General features: G+C 49.3%; 2 protein-coding genes across 2 annotated transcripts; one reads left to right on the top strand and one right to left on the bottom strand.

Annotated features, from left to right (window-relative positions):
• The first annotated feature begins 5,321 nt into the window (after positions 1–5,321).
• GLMP (glycosylated lysosomal membrane protein) lies at positions 5,322–9,525 on the top strand. Its single transcript, XM_079934365.1, has 6 exons — positions 5,322–5,580; positions 6,092–6,349; positions 6,551–6,751; positions 6,876–7,094; positions 7,566–7,822; positions 7,937–9,525. The coding sequence occupies exons 1-6, from the start codon at positions 5,503–5,505 to the stop codon at positions 8,100–8,102; spliced, it is 1,179 nt and encodes a 392-aa protein (XP_079790491.1). The 5' UTR covers positions 5,322–5,502; the 3' UTR covers positions 8,103–9,525.
• Positions 9,526–9,547: 22 nt separating this feature from the next.
• TMEM79 (transmembrane protein 79) lies at positions 9,548–14,420 on the bottom strand. The gene is made up of 4 exons (XM_079934377.1): positions 14,327–14,420; positions 12,731–13,533; positions 12,237–12,450; positions 9,548–9,768 (listed from the first exon to the last, which is right to left on the bottom strand). The coding sequence occupies exons 2-4, from the start codon at positions 13,488–13,490 to the stop codon at positions 9,555–9,557; spliced, it is 1,188 nt and encodes a 395-aa protein (XP_079790503.1). The 5' UTR covers positions 13,491–13,533; positions 14,327–14,420; the 3' UTR covers positions 9,548–9,554.
• Between the last annotated feature and the right edge of the window lie 637 nt (positions 14,421–15,057).

Genomic DNA, 15,057 nt, shown 5'->3' with positions numbered 1-15,057 from the left:
GCACTTGGATAATTGTACATAGTAGTCTTCCCACCTGTCATCAGTGCCTCTTTATTTTTTTAAGACTTACAAAGTCTCCTGAACCTAATGAAAATTCCTCCTGGCATGTTAGATCAATCTGTACTCTTCAGTCTAGCTTTCAGAGCCCCTCTGTGCTGTTCAAAGGCTAAATTTAACAGTGATTAAAGGCTATCCAAGCCACTTTGTTGCCTGCGTGAACTCTAAATGATTCCATGAACACAACTTTGCTGCCACCTTGACTTTGTCATGGTTCTTCCCTGGCAAATTCCTGGATTCAAGTAAGTCCTATTCCACCCCCCGCCCCCCAAAAGTGGTGTATTGGGGGTGGTGGGGAGACTTGAATTCTTATTTACTGAAACCCTTTGAACTCAGCCAAGACTCTTGCTTATATCCTTGCTTGTCAAGTCCAGAGTTGATAACCTCAGAGGGTACAAGTACTTTTTTCTCAAGAAAAGTGAAAAGATTTTTTTAAGTTTTATTGAAGTATAGTTGATTTAAGATTGTTTTAAAGTTCCAAAAGAATATTTATTAAATACAGAAAAATAGAAATGATTTTCTAAAGAATCCAAAGCCCCTTTATCTGAATCCAACCACTGTTAGTATTTTGTTATTTTTACTTCCAGTCTTATTTCTGTGCAAAACTTTATTTATTGAAAAAGAAAAACAAAAAAAATAGGAACAGAAAAAGCTCAACACATATAGAACATTTTTCTCATCTGTTAGTTTCACTTAGCATTGGGGTCAGAGGCATTTTCTCATGGCATTATAACTTCTCTGTAAATTTTTTTTAACATCTTTATTGAAATATAATTGCTTTACAATGGTGTGTTAGTTTCTGCTTTATAACAAAGTGAATCAGCTATACATATACATATATCCCCATATCTCCTCCCTTTTGCATCTCCCTCCCACACTCCCTGTCCCACCCCTCTAGGCGGTCACAAAGCACCGAGCTGATCTGCCTGTGCTATGTGGCTGCTTCTGTTGTACAGCAAAGTGACATGTTTTTCGTATTCTTTTCCATTCTGGTTTATCACAGGATAATGAATGTAGTTCCTTGTGCTATATACAGTAGGACCTTGTTTATCCATTCTGTATGTGATAGTATGCATATGCTAATCCCAAACTCCCAATCCTTCCCTCCCCGACCCCCACCCCTTACTAACAACCACAAGTCTGTTCTCTATGTCTGTGAGTCTGTTTCTGTTCCGTAGATATGTTCATTTGTGGTTTTTTTCTTTTTTGGCCACACCACACAGCATGCGGGATCTTATTTCCCTCACCAGGGATCGAACCCGTGCCCCCTGCAGTGGAAGCACAGATTCTTAACCACTGGACCGCCAGGGAAGTCCTGTGTTGTATTTTAGATTCCACATGTAAGTGATATCATATGGTCCTTGTCTTTTTCTAAGTTACTTCGCTTAGTACGGTAATCTCTAGGTTCATCCATGTTGCTGCAAGTGGCACTATTTCATTCTTTTTTATGGATAATATTCCATTGTGTGTCTTGGCAATTGTAAATAGTGCTGCTATAGGGGGTGCATGTATCTTTTTAAATTATAGTTTTGTTTGGGTGTATGTCCAGTAGTGGGATTGCTGGATCACATGGCAACTCTATTTTTAGTTTTTTGAGGAACCTCCATACTGTTTCCCATAGTGGCTGCACCAATTTCTGTTCCCACCAACAGTGTAAGAGGGTTCTCTTTTTTCCACCCTCTCTCCAAAATTTATTATTTGTAGACTTTTTCTTTTTCTTTTTTCTAGCTGCACTGTGCGATATGCAGGATCTTAGTTTCCCAACCAGGGATCGAACCTGTGCTGCCTGCAGTGGAAGCACGGAGTCTTAACCACTGGACCATCAGGAAAGTGCCCTTGTAAACTTTTTAATGATGGCCATTCTGACTGGTGTGAGGTGGTACCTCATTGTAGGTTTTTCTTTATGTATAATTAATTTTTATTGCAGTATGGTTGATTTACTGTAGTTTTGATTTGCATTTCTTTAATAATTAGTGATGATGAGCATCTTTTCATATGCCTATTGGCCATCTGTATGTCTTCTTTGGAGAAATGTCTATTTAGGTCTTCTGCCCATTTTTCAATTGGGTTGTTTGTTTTTTTGTTATGGAGTTGTATAAGCTGTTTGTATATTTTGGAAATTAATCCCTTGTTGGTTGCATCATTTGCAGATATTTTCCCCCAGTACATAGGTTGTCTTTTCGTTTTGTTTATGGTTTCCTTTGTACAGAAGCTTGTAAATTTGATTAGGTCCCATTTGTTTATTTTTGCTTTTATTTCTGTTGCCTTGGGAGACTGACCTAAGAAAACATTGGTACAATTTATGTCAGAGAATGTTTTGCCTATGTTCTCTTCTAGGAGTTTTATGGTGTCATGTCTTATATTTAAGTCTTAAGCCATTTTGAGGTTTCTTTTGAGTATGGTGTGAGGGTGTGTTCTAACTTCATTGATTTACACGTGGCTGTATAACTTTTCCAACACCACTTGCTGAAGATACTGTGTTTTCCCCATTGTATGTTCTTGCCTCCTTTGTCAAAGATTAATTATCTATAGGTGTGTGGGTTTATTTCTGGGCTCTCTATTCTGTTCCATCTGTTTTTGTGCCAATACCACGCTGGTATCTTTTTTTTTTTTAATTTTTTGGCCATACTGCACAGATTGTGGGATCTTAGTTCCCCAACCAGGGACTGAACCCTCGCCCCCTGCAGTGGAAGCATGGAGTCTTAACCACTGGACTGCCAGGGAAGTCCAATACCACACTGTTTTGATTACCATAGCTTTGTAGTATTGTCCGAAGTCTGGGAAGGCAATGCTTCCTACTTTGTTCTTTTTCCTAAGGATTGCTTTGGCAATTCTGGGTCTTTTATGCTTCCATGTACATTTTAGGATTATTTGTTCTAGTTCTGTGAAAAATGTCATGGGTAATTTGATAGGGATCGCATTAAATCTGTAGATTGCTTTGGGTAGTAAGGCCAGAAAAATGAAAGTTTTTAAGGAAACTTTAGTTTATCCTAGAGTAGCCATTTGGGGAAAAAATTAAATTGGATCCTTTCTTCATTTATTACAGCAAAATTAATTCCAGGCGACTGAAAGATTTAAATATAACAGTACTAGAAGAAGACACGAGATTTAAAAACATACTTACCAGGGGAATTCCCTGGCAATCCAGTGGTTAGGACTCTGCGCTTTCACTACCAAGGGCGCGGGTTCCATCCCTGGTCAGGGAACTAAGATCCTGCAAGTTGCACAGTGTGGCAGTAAGTAAGTAAGTAAGTAAATAAATAAATACTTATCAGAGTGGGGAAAAATAATAAATGTAACTACATAGAATATTTGCATGGCAAAAAAAGAACAAATGGGAGAGGGAGGATGATGTTTGCAACAGTACAAGAGTTGATTTCCTTGAACTTTTAGAACTTGGCCATTAAGCAGATAGGGCCGCGCTTCCCTGGTGGCGCAGTGGTTGAGAGTCTGCCTGCCGATGCAGGGGACACGGGTTCGTGCCCCGGTTCGGGAAGATCCCACATGCCGCGGAGCGGCTAGGCCCGTGAGCCATGGCCGCTGAGCCTGCGTGTCTGGAGCCTGTGCTCCGCAACGGAAGAGGCCACAACAGTGAGAAGCCCACTTACCGCAAAAAAAAAAAAAAAAGAAGAAGATAGGGCCTCAGAAAAATAGGCAAAGTGTATAAATAGCTCCAGAGAAGCAAAAAATAAATGACTAATAAAGCATGAAGAGATGTTTAACCTTATTCATAGGGAAATGCAAATTAAGTTTGGTAAGCACTTGCCAGGGTGTGGGGGAAATGGGCTCTCAGACATGGTGTGAGTGTCAATTGATGAACCTCATAGAGGGCAACTTGACTGGGCAATTCTACTCCTGGGTGTTTATCCTATAGATTTGGTTACAAATATGTATGAATGCATTTCATACAGGGATATTCCTTTCAGTGTTGTTTGCCGTAGCAAAATGTTGGATACTATCAAGGTTCTGGCTAAATATACCCATGGAACGTCCGCCCTGCAATGAAAGACTGGAGAATGAGACAACTCCAAGTGCATTGATACAGAACATTCCTCAATATATAAATGAGAAAACAAACTGCAGAACAGTGGATTCCATTGTATCTTATTATACATATATATGTGTGTATATATGTATATGTATATATGTATTATCAAGTGTGCACACACACACACACTTGAGGGAGTTCCCTGGCAGTCCAGTGGTTAAGACTGCACTTCCACTGCAGGGGGCACGGGTTCGATCCCTGGTCAGGGAACTAAGATCCCAGATGCCACATGGCGCGGCCAAAAAACCCCAACAAAACATACACTTGAGCATGCATAGAATATTTTATGAAGGACACATGAGAAACTGATAATAGTGGTTGTCTCAAGGAAGGACCCAGGTTGCTGGGGAATAGGGGTGGTACCCTTTGGTACCTTATGAATATTGTACTGTATGCATTTTTTATTAGCCAAAATAATTTTAGGATTAGGCAAAACAAACAAACAAACCAAAAACAAAAAAACAAGAAAGGACTTCCCAGGTGGCGCAATGATTAGGAATCCGCCTGCCAATACAGGGTACACAGGTTCGATCCCTGGTCCGGGAAGATCCCACATGCTGCAGAACAACTAAGCCTGTGCGCCACAACTACTGAGCCCACGTGCTGCAACTACTGAAGCCTGTGCGCTCTAGGGCTCACGCGTCGCAGTGAAGCCCATGCACCTAGAGCCTGTGCTCCGCAACAAGAGAAGCCACCACAATGAGAAGCCCGTGCATCGCAACGAAGATTAGCCCCCACTTGCCGCAACTAGAGAAAGCCCGCGCGCAGCAACAAAGACCCAACGCAGCCAAAATATACATAAAATTTAAAAATTAAAGAAAAAAAACAAGAAAAATAAAAAGTGCATTCATTCAGCCAGACATGAACTCCCTCCTATGACAATTATGTATCACTTTCATGTCCTGTTTTCTGAGGTTTCTTTTCTCCACAATAAAATTGTGAGCTCTTCCAGGACAAGAACCTGCATAGCTGGGGGCTCAATAAATATTAAAAACTGACAAAAAGAACCCTCTGAGGTGTGCTATCTCTCCCATCGAATTCCTTCAAATTCTTCTCAGTGCCTTCCCTGCCACAGAGTCATTCTATAGATTACATTTGGATGTTGAATCCAGACATCATGCCTGCTTATAGGTAACTTTAGCGGGACCAGTTGGGTAGGAGAGGTTGGGAGTATGTCTGCAGATCTAGCCTGGGATGGCTTGCTTGCCAGGTCATTTGGGGATGACGAACTCCTAACCTTTCTGATTCTATTCTCACTCACAAATCTGGGTTAAGGGAGGCGGTCTCTTTAAGAACCGTTGTGATGGTCCCGCCCTTTAAAGAGATCAGCTGAATCTGTGAGTCACATGATTTCAGCGTCTCTTCCGCCTTCTGAAGTTGGGACTGCGTGAGAAGCTATGAGGATCGCCGTGCTCCTCCTGAGCCTACTTCTGACAGCAGCTCCGTTTGGCCTTCTGGGGGAGGAGACCCGCCAGGTGAGGGGCTAGAGCAGTAGGTGTTTCAGGATATGCTACCTTGAAGGGTGGTTGGAATCTAGGGCAAACAATTGGTGGGGGTGGAGTGTGCTTGCATTGACAAAAGAGTTTTTCAAACTGGGGGTTGGAGCAGCCATGGGTCATGGGACAGGATTGTGGAGTAGGGTGGATATGAGAGCTTCCTGTCTTCTGGTGAAACCTGGACCTTGACTTAGCCCTGAGTGAGCCAGGTCCAAACAAGTGTTGGATTTCTTTCTTCCTCTCAACCTTGTGCCCTGATCTCTCCACCAGGGTCAAGGCAGTTCTGGCTCTACCCACCTCTCCTCCACCCAACCTCTGCCCTTTACAAGAAGGTTCTGTTAGCTCCCACAAGCATTCCTCTTGCCTAGGCCCCCAAGGTCCCACCCTTTCCTCATCATTTTCCAAGGCCCCTCTCCTTATCCCCAAACTTCTTTGCTCTGTGTCTCTCCCTGATCCTGTTTGCTTGACCCTCCACTGCTCCATGTTCCAGGTGTCTCTGAAGGTCATCTCTGACTGGCTGGACACTTCCCAGAACCTGCTTCATATCTGGGCAGTGGGTGCCACTTCCACCCTGCACTATGTGTGGAGCAGCCTGGGACCCCCAGCCGTGCTGCTGGTGGCCACCAACACCCCCAACAGCACCCTGAGTGTCAACTGGAGCCTCCTGATTTCCTCTGAGCCTGACGGGGGTCTCATGGTGCTCCCCAAGGAGAGCATTCAATTTTCTTCTGCCATCGTCTTTACCAGGGTGAGGAGGTTGGGGGAGAACCAAGGGGAAGAGTGCAGAGGTGAGGGTTCATTCGAGTTAGAGGGAGAAACAAGACTGGGGGTAGGTGAAGTCGAGTCAGGTATGAGAGCCTGGGGTGGGGCCAGTGAACGGGTGGTGGTGGTGATTCAGGAGAAAGCTGGACTCAGGCAAGCCTAGTCCCTCCCCACCCCCACCCGCCAGCTGTTTGAGTTTGACAGCACCGACACAGCCGATGCAGCCGCAAAGCCTCCAGGAAAATCATATCCTCCATACTCCTTGGCCAATTTCTCCTGGGCCAACATCACTGACTCACTGGATCCTGCCACCCTGAGCGCCACATTTCGAGGCCACCCCATTCACGACCCCACTGGGGCTTTTGCCAGTGGCAGCCTGGCCTTCAGGGTAAGGGTATGGGGAATCAGAACTCAAAAGGCTGGTTTACGAGGGTGGGAGTTAATGATGGGGGTTGCCTTCAAACACAGGCATCCACCTGCTTCCCACACCTCCCATGCCTCTTCCATCCTAGGTTCAGGCCTTCTCCGGATCTGGCCGACCAGCCCAACCCCCTCGCCTCCTGCACACAGCGGACACCTGCCAGCTAGAGGTGGACCTGGTTGGGGCCTCTCCCCGGGGAAACCACTCCTTGTTTGGGCTGGAGGTAGCCACGTTGGGCCATGGCCCTGACTGCCCCTCAGTGCAGGAGCAGCACTCCATCGATGATGAATATGCACCTGCCGTCTTCCAGGTCAGACTTCCAGCAGAGAAGCAGATGGGTGTGGGGTGAAGGGGGACCCCATTAGGACCTCAGAGAATCATTCAACCATTTACCATTTAGCAACACTTCACTCAGCTCCTTTAAGTGCTGGGCACTGTGCTAATGAATTAGCCCAGTCTCTGCTCTCAGTGGAGGAGCCAGAGGGAAGGCAGTACAGTGTGACTAGTGCTCTGACAGATGGGATTTGCAAGGGCCCGGCGGCCCAAAGGAGGGAGCTGAGTGCAGGCTTGCTGAGTGTTGAGGCTGGAAAAGGACCCAGTGCCATCCAGTCCAGCTCCCCTTTCTACAGAGGAGAGATCGATGCAAACAGCCTGTGAGTTCTAGAACCAGGCCTAGGATTCAGGACAACTCGTGACAGACAGAGGCTGGGAGAGGGTGGGGGAACAGAAAGGTCGGGCACCACGGGTCCTCCTCATCCTGCCTGTTTGCCTTTCTCCCCAGTTGGACCAGCTGCTATGGGGCTCCCTCCCATCAGGCTTCATGCAGTGGCGACCAGTGGCTTTCTCTCAGAAGCAGGGGGGCCGGGAATCAGCCATGCCCTGCCAAGCTTCCCCTCTTTACCCCACCTTGGCATACCTTCTCCCCCAGTCACCCATTGTCCGAGCCTTCTTTGGGTCCCAGAACAACTTCTGTGCCTTCAATCTGACATTTGGGACTTCCACAGGCCCTGGCTACTGGGACAAACACTACCTCAGCTGGTGAGAGTGAGGGCCTGGGCCAAGGGTTTGGGAGGTCGAAGTGGAGGAGGGTTGGGCCTCTCGGCCTTCCCCGCTAAGCCTGCTCACCTCTCTTTCTCACTCTGCTCGCTCTAGGTCCATGCTCCTGGGCGTGGGCACCCCTCCAGTAGATGCCTTGTCCTCGCTAGTCCTAGGCATCATGGCAGTGGCCCTGGGTGCTCCAGCGCTCGTGCTGCTGGCAGGAGGCGTGTTTCTGCTGCTGGGCCACAAGCGGTACTCAGAATATCAGCCTATAAACTGAGGCCTGCTCTCTAGAGGGAAGGACATTACTGGACCTGCCTTGCTGGTCTGCAGGTTTGAGGGTCAGTATTCCTAGCCAGCTGCTCCCTTTTCACATCTTGCTTTTCTGCAGAACCTCAGAGACCAGCCTCAACTTCCTGCGGACCCAGGTGGGGCTTCCTTCAAACTTTGAGGAGGGACCAGGGACAGAGTGATTGCTAGAGGGAGGGTCCCTTCCGCGTTGCCTCCCCGCCCCTCCACCCCCCCATTTCCCTTGAATGGGACTCACAGGCCTAAATGAGAGGCCTTCTGACTTGTCTGCTACCCTGGAGGGCATGAAATAGACTAAGTTTTTCCCCAGGGCTTGTCTCTCAGTGTGTGAGTGTTGCTGGGTCTGGTTCCAGGGAATGAGAGGGCTGGAGGTGGGCATGGAAGGCAATTTCTTGTTTGCAGCGCCGTTTCTTCCCCAGGCCCAGTTCTCTCCCTTGCCATGGGACCAGGCTCCTGCCAGCCACTCTTCAACATGTGGAGCTGGGAGGTCCCTGGTGCAGTCTGAATCAAACAAGGATGGGACACTTGAGACGAGGGCGCAAACACGAAGGAAGAGCCAAGGAAGACAGTGGTAGTTGTTTATTGTTACACACACATTCACATGGGGTTAACATCAACCACTATGTCTTCCCACCACTCCCAGCCACCACAGGTGTGGGTGTGTGCGCGCACGCACTCACGCACACACGCGCACACACACACACACACACACACACACACACACACACACACATACACGCCTCCTGGGAGGCAGGTTTCCCTGTCTGCTCCTCTTCCCATGAGAGAGGTATGACTTCTGGGCAGTATGGAGGTGCAAGGTTACAGGGACCTAAAGGGTTGGAAGGGAGGAGGCAGCCACACTGGATTGGGACAGCTGTAATTGACTTGACTGAGGCTCAAGGGCCTATATGGCCAGTCATGGAGGGTCCTGAATACAGGTCCCCAAGAAGGTTTTCACCAGACATGAACGTCCTATTTGATCTGATGGCCAGCCATTACCTTTAGGCATGGGCAAGGTTTCTAGTCTCTTTGAGGCCCTCTGCTTGGACACCCAGCACAGAAATGGTCAGAGTTTTGGCTGTGGCTCTGCTGGCTGCCTTACAGGAGGCTGGAGAGTGGAGCAGAGTCCAGCCATTGTGGGCCCTAGCGGCAGTGGTGGGAGGCTGCTCAGGAAGGAACCATGCCTCTGCTCCTGGTCCTGTGTCCTCAGCATCCTTAAGGAATATGGCTGTCCACCTCTTTCCCTGAAGGAATGTCTGAGTCCCTCCCGCCTAATTGTCCCAGGCTCCAAAGGTGAAGGGGAGTGCCCCAGCTCGGAGAGCAGGGGACAGTCCAGGTTCTGATTGGATGGGACCCCTGCCGGGGCAGTAGGTGGGTTCATCCCACCCAGGTACCAGGGCTGGGAGCAAGGGGGTGGGGCGGCTTAGCCCCAGGAGCGAGGCCTGTAGTCTGAGGCTGAGCGGGCGTGGTCAGGGTAGTCCAGGCGGCTCTCGGAGGCAGTGAGCATGCGTTCGGGCTCCACCACGAACATATAGTAGAGGTTCCACACCAGCATGGACAGCAGGGGCAGGAATGTCAGGCCGTAGCCAAAGCCTCGGAAGGAGCGGCCCACGGCAAAGGTCAGCCAGTATATCAGCCTGGGAGGCAAGAAAAGATCGGGCTTTCCTTGAGGGGAGTACATGAGCTAACTGGCAACAGGCTGATGATGGGGAGAATACAAAGTGAAGGCAGTAGCTGGGTGTTGGTCAGCACAACTGATACCTCTAAAGACAGCCAGTGTTTATGTACTAACCATGTGCCAGGCATGGTACCAATTACTTTAGGGGCAATGTTTAATTTAATTTAGACCCCCGCATCTCTATGAAGTGTGAATATTGTTCACCTCCCTCTTTGTGTACTTTTCAAATTTTAATTAAAAAATTTTGAGTAGGCAGTATACGTTTAGTTTACATGGTTCAAAATTCAAAGGTACCAGTGAGTATAGTAAAATGTCTTCCTTTACTGATTCCCAGATACCCTATTCTCGTCCTTCACCTTCTCACCTCTGTTCCACTCCCACCCCAGACATCCAGTATTATGGTTTCTTGTACATCGTGATGTTTATATGAGTGAAAAGATTTATGTTTTCCTTTTCTCTTTTTTTTGGAAGTTTGGTAGCATACTAAATATGAGATTGTTCTGCACATTGATTTTTTCCCCTCATTTAATGTATCTTGGAGATTGTGTTATATTAGTATATAAACAGCTTCATTATTTCACAGCTGCAGTACATTCCATTGTATTTACTTCCCCTTTTGCAGATGAAGAAACTAAGATTCCAAAAGGGTTAAGTAAGACTGGTCCAAAGTCACACATTGGGGAAATAGTAAAACCATGGTTTGAACCCATGCCTGTTCATCACCCCGTCTCCTGCCCCTCAGGGAAGGGAGAGAGTAAGGAAACCAGCTTCAAGAGAGCTTGAAGCCCAGAGGGATGGACTAGGCACAACCAAATTTCCCCTCTTGGAAGATCCATTCAAAATACACACTCCTCAGTGGCGGGAGGGCAGCAGCTTCCTCTTAATATATGAAGGATCACTTATTACAAAATTGTGATGTCTCTATTTTTTTTTACCTGGGAAACGGAGGAAAGAGTAACTGCTGCTTTTCTACTGCACCAGGAGGCAGCATAGCATCATAATAATAGGAAAGTTCACATTTAGTGAACACTTACCAAGTACTAGACTGTTGCAAGCACTCTACATGAATTAACTCACTTAATCTTCACAATAACTCCATTTTACAGATGATGAAACTGAGGCACAAAATACTTAAGTAACTTGCCCATGGTAGGGAAGAAGGACCCTGGATGAGAGAAGGAAGGGACCTGGGTTCTAGTCCTGCCTCTGCTGCTGACTGACCTATGCGAGTCTTCTCCCCCAATCTGTAGTCACTTTCTCTCTGTAAAATGGGTGAGATGGACCAGACGATTGCTGGTCCTTTAGCTCCCTGATGATTCTTGGTGCTTAAACCAACTTCTGTCTGAGACCAGCATTCCCCGAGAGAGAGAGATGGGAGGTTGAGTTACATGAGCAGGAACATATTTATCTTGGGAAACATCTACTGGGAGAACTTGCAGGGCTGAATGATGGTCAGGAGGCTGGTGGGACAAATGACCACTAGACTACAGTCAGAAGTGACAGGAAGACAGATTTAAGCTAAATAGGAAGAATGCTTTAGCAGTTAAAGCTACCTGGAATGCTCTATGGAAAATAACAAAAGGAAATGTATTAGGGGACAAAATGGAAAGCCTGCATTTGGCTTCAGAAATTCCAAGGTGCCTTCTGGGTTAACAGTAGTTCACGTGAAAACACCCCTAAGGATTTCAGGTGCCTACAAATTCTAAATGAAAGCAGAGTAATGAGGCTGCCATGAGACCTATGTGGCCTTGGCTTGTATGAACAGGACAATACCCTTGACCAGCCCCCATCCCTCCCATTTGACAGGAGAATTTCCTGCCTAGAGGGAAGGACACAGGATAGTGAAGGGACCAGGGCCATTTAGCAAAGTAAACACTGGGGAAGCAGAGTGTTGGAGTGGGGGAATTGAGAGCTGTTTTCAAAGATCTGAATTTGTCTAGGCAATTACAGAGGTCAGAGTCAGTTTTTAGCACAATATAAAAAAGGACTTTCTTTTTTTAGCACAATATAAAAAAGCACAATATAAAAAAGGACTTTCTAATAATTAGGACTTCTGAAAAATGAAACAAGACTGCCTTACAAAGAACTAAGCACTTGGTCACAGGGGCTGTTCAACCAGTGTTCAGCCAGTGGCCACCTGACCAGAGTGCCACAGAGGAGTGGCCGCAAGGGGTGGGAGGTTGGTCTAGGTGACACCTGAAAGCCTTTCCAGTTCTAGGTTGATACATGTCTCTTATGAAAGACATATGAGCTGATCACCTGCTACCAGGTGAGGTAAAGTACAAGGAAGAAAGTGACTCAACTTTCCGGGGTGCACATTTGGGCTGCTGCAGAATCCAGAAAGCTCCCTGGCTCTCCAGACATTCAGATGCCTGGGCCTCTTGAGCACCAGCACCTCCCTCTGCCCCACCCCCAGCCCCAGCTCACCGGGAGATGGCGAAGAGACCAGTGAGCAGAGGGAGCAGTTTGAGGGTGTCTTGGGGCAGGTAGGTGGAAAGCACGGCCAGGTTGAAGAAGTAGAGGATGAAGAGCTGGACCGACTGGGCCACGTATCGCCGGTGGATCTCCACCTCCCGTCGTGGCTCCCCAAAGGGCCGCAGGGCAGAAAAGCACAACAGGCTCAGCCCGTACACCAGGATCCCTGGGTAGGGTTGGAGGACACATAGGGTCAGGAGAGGAGCGGCAGGGAGGAAGCTGGAGGCAGGGTTTGTAGCAGAGAGCTCATGGGCATGGGCTCTGCACCGTGGGTGGGGCTGAGGTGGTCCTGGGAGGAGGTGGGCACACGGGGGTGACAGGGTGTGGGAGGCCCTGAGGGTCCAGGTCTAGTGAAGGGAAACTCCCCTGCTCCCCAAGCCAGGCAGGCCCTGCCCTCCAGCCGAGCTCCCACATGCCCCCTCCCTTCTTGCAGGGCCCAGGCTCACCCAGTACAATGGGGAAGGTGGCAAAGACCCCGCAGCGCAGCGTGTAGATGAGGCGGGAACTCATGGTCGGCAGGCGCGGGGCATCGAAGGGCAGGAAGGCATATGCCCCATAGAGCAGGCAGGGGAAGAGGATGAGGGCGGCTCCCACCGAGGCCATGGCCCTCAGCCCCTCATGGCCTCCACGTCCCCTGCAGCACCCACAGGAGTACCCAGGCGGCCTCACCACTGCCTCGGCCCACTTGCGCTCCGGGGGCTCAGGGTGGGTGGCCCGGGTGGGCAGGAAGGTCTGGCGGCGCTCACCCTCGCTGGCCTCACAGCACACAATGAGGTCTTCCTGGGGCCGCCGCTCAATGCACTGTAGGTCGATGGGCACGAAGGCCCGGGCCACCTTCTCGGGCAGCAGGCTGGCGTCATCTTCGGGCAACTCCTCTAGCTTGGTGGGTGGCTCTGACTTAAGGGGCTCAGGCTCAATGTTCCTCCAGCCAGGGGGATCTGAGAACGGGGCACTGGGCTGGGGGCCAGTCCCCCAGGGCAAGGTGGCAGCCTCACTTACTGTGCTGTCTAGACCATCCTCCGTCCCCTCTCCGGCTGTGGGAGACCCAGCTGAAGATCCCGCTCTGGAGGACTCAGCTCCAGGGGACTCAACCCCATCTTCCCCTTCCAGCTTCCGGCCATTGGGGACCAAAGCCTGGGGTGGGCTCTTCTCCAGGGCCTCCGGCCCCTTCACTTCCAGCAGGGCCAGGGTCTCGGGTTCTGTCATCCTGGGGCTTCACTTCTGGGGTCTACCGCAAGGTCATGTCACCCTGGAGGGAGTAAAGTTCTTTCAGAAGCTGCCATCCTCTGGCCCTCAGGAAGGGCTGACAGAACAGGAAGTCTCCAGGGCAGCCGGCCTCATGGACTTTAGTCCTTTCTGGGACCTTAGGGAGAACATGGTCCGGAGGAAGGTGTTGAAACAGAGGGAGGCAGGAGGGAAGTGAGAGCCGAAATGGAGGCACCCTTTCGACATCAAGTGCTATTCAGCAGGAGAGGGTGAGTCAGGGGGCACAGGTGCTGGCAGCTGTGGCCTCAGCCAGCCTCCACCCATGCCTTCTACCCCCTCCACCAAAACCCCTGGGGTCATGGCCACCCTAATGCAGGAATGGGAGGAAAAGGAGAGGTCTAGAATTTTGCCAAGGATTTTATTCCCGCTAAGGATATTCTTGTGGGACAGAGAAGCTGCCCCTTCACCTCCACACCTCCCATTCCCCTGCAGATCCCCAACTGGAACTCTCCTGGCAACTGATACCAATGATTTGCCAAGAGATCTGTCCCAAGGAACTGGCAACAGCAGTGCATCCTGTTCTTTTGTCACCAATCTGGATACCTGGTCAGTTTCCAAACTTCTCAGTAACCCACCCACAACGTCTCCGGAGGGCCTGAGTCTGTTCATTCTGATCTCTAAGTCTAATCAAGACTGTTTCCCGTGCCTCCTCTCTGGTCTTTCTTCCCTCCCTGCCGCCTTCCATCTCACTGCTTCTGGATGGGGCTGATTCCCCTCTCTCCATCTCCTCAAGGACCTCCTAACCCTTAGTGTCTGGACCCATGACACCCACTTACTTTCCATCTGGAGAGAGGTAGAGGGTCCCCAGTGTCCGGGAAGGAGCTGCCCAGCTCCCTGCTGGCTCTGCGAGTATTCCTCTCAGTCTCCCTCCCTTTACCTGTGTCTCCAAACCAGTCTGACCAGAGCAGGTGCGGCCCAGTTTAAAGGGGCAGGCCCCGCCCTGCTGAATCTGCCGACAGAAAAAGCATTAAAGGAGGACGTCATCCTTTCTGAAAGTGGGGGTGCAGCTGATCATAGAGGTAAGTGTGTGTCCTAGCAACATGGGATGCGTAGGAACCCTCAGCACAGGAAAGCAAAGGAGGAAGAAGTGGGTTTGGGCATCAGAGGGTGCTTGGAGTAGATTGGGATACCCCAAAAGAGGTTGAATTTCTACACTTATTCATTCAATATTTATTGAGCACCTATTATTAGCTAGGCACAGACACAGGCAAGAGCAAGATGACAGGCAAAGTGTCTGTGCTTGGGACTTCCCTGGTGGTGCAGTGGTTAAGAATCCGCCTGCCAATGCAGCGTGCACGGGTTCTATCTCTGGTCTGGGAAGAGCCCAGATGCCACGGAGCAACTAAGCTCGTGTGCCACAACTACTGAGTCTGTGCTCTAGAGCCTGCGCGCCTAGAGCCTGAGCTTCACAACAAGAGAAGCCACCGCAATAAGAAGGCCGCGCACCACAACGAAGAGTAGCCCCTGGAAGAGCAGCCCCGCTCCCTGCAACCAGAGAAAGCCAGAA

The sequence above is a fragment of the Stenella coeruleoalba genome (assembly GCF_951394435.1).
Source record: "Stenella coeruleoalba genome assembly, chromosome: 1".
Classification (NCBI taxonomy): domain Eukaryota; kingdom Metazoa; phylum Chordata; class Mammalia; order Artiodactyla; family Delphinidae; genus Stenella; species Stenella coeruleoalba.
Note: the sequence above shows the minus strand (reverse complement) of the source record. Positions and strands in the feature narration are given on the sequence as shown.

What these genes read in the sequence shown, in the direction of transcription:
- TMEM79 (XM_079934377.1), bottom strand. Translation starts at nt 13,490, where the DNA reads ATGACAGAACCCGAGACCCTGGCCCTGCTGGAAGTGAAGGGGCCGGAG. An exon ending in CACCTTCCCCATTGTACTGG is followed by an intron (nt 12,451 to 12,730) that starts GTGAGCCTGGGC and finishes AACCCTACCCAG; the next exon opens with GGATCCTGGTGTACGGGCTG. An exon ending in GGTCTCTTCGCCATCTCCCG is followed by an intron (nt 9,769 to 12,236) that starts GTGAGCTGGGGC and finishes CTTGCCTCCCAG; the next exon opens with GCTGATATACTGGCTGACCT.
- GLMP (XM_079934365.1), top strand. Translation starts at nt 5,503, where the DNA reads ATGAGGATCGCCGTGCTCCTCCTGAGCCTACTTCTGACAGCAGCTCCG. An exon ending in CTGCCATCGTCTTTACCAGG is followed by an intron (nt 6,350 to 6,550) that starts GTGAGGAGGTTG and finishes CCCACCCGCCAG; the next exon opens with CTGTTTGAGTTTGACAGCAC. An exon ending in ATGCACCTGCCGTCTTCCAG is followed by an intron (nt 7,095 to 7,565) that starts GTCAGACTTCCA and finishes CTTTCTCCCCAG; the next exon opens with TTGGACCAGCTGCTATGGGG.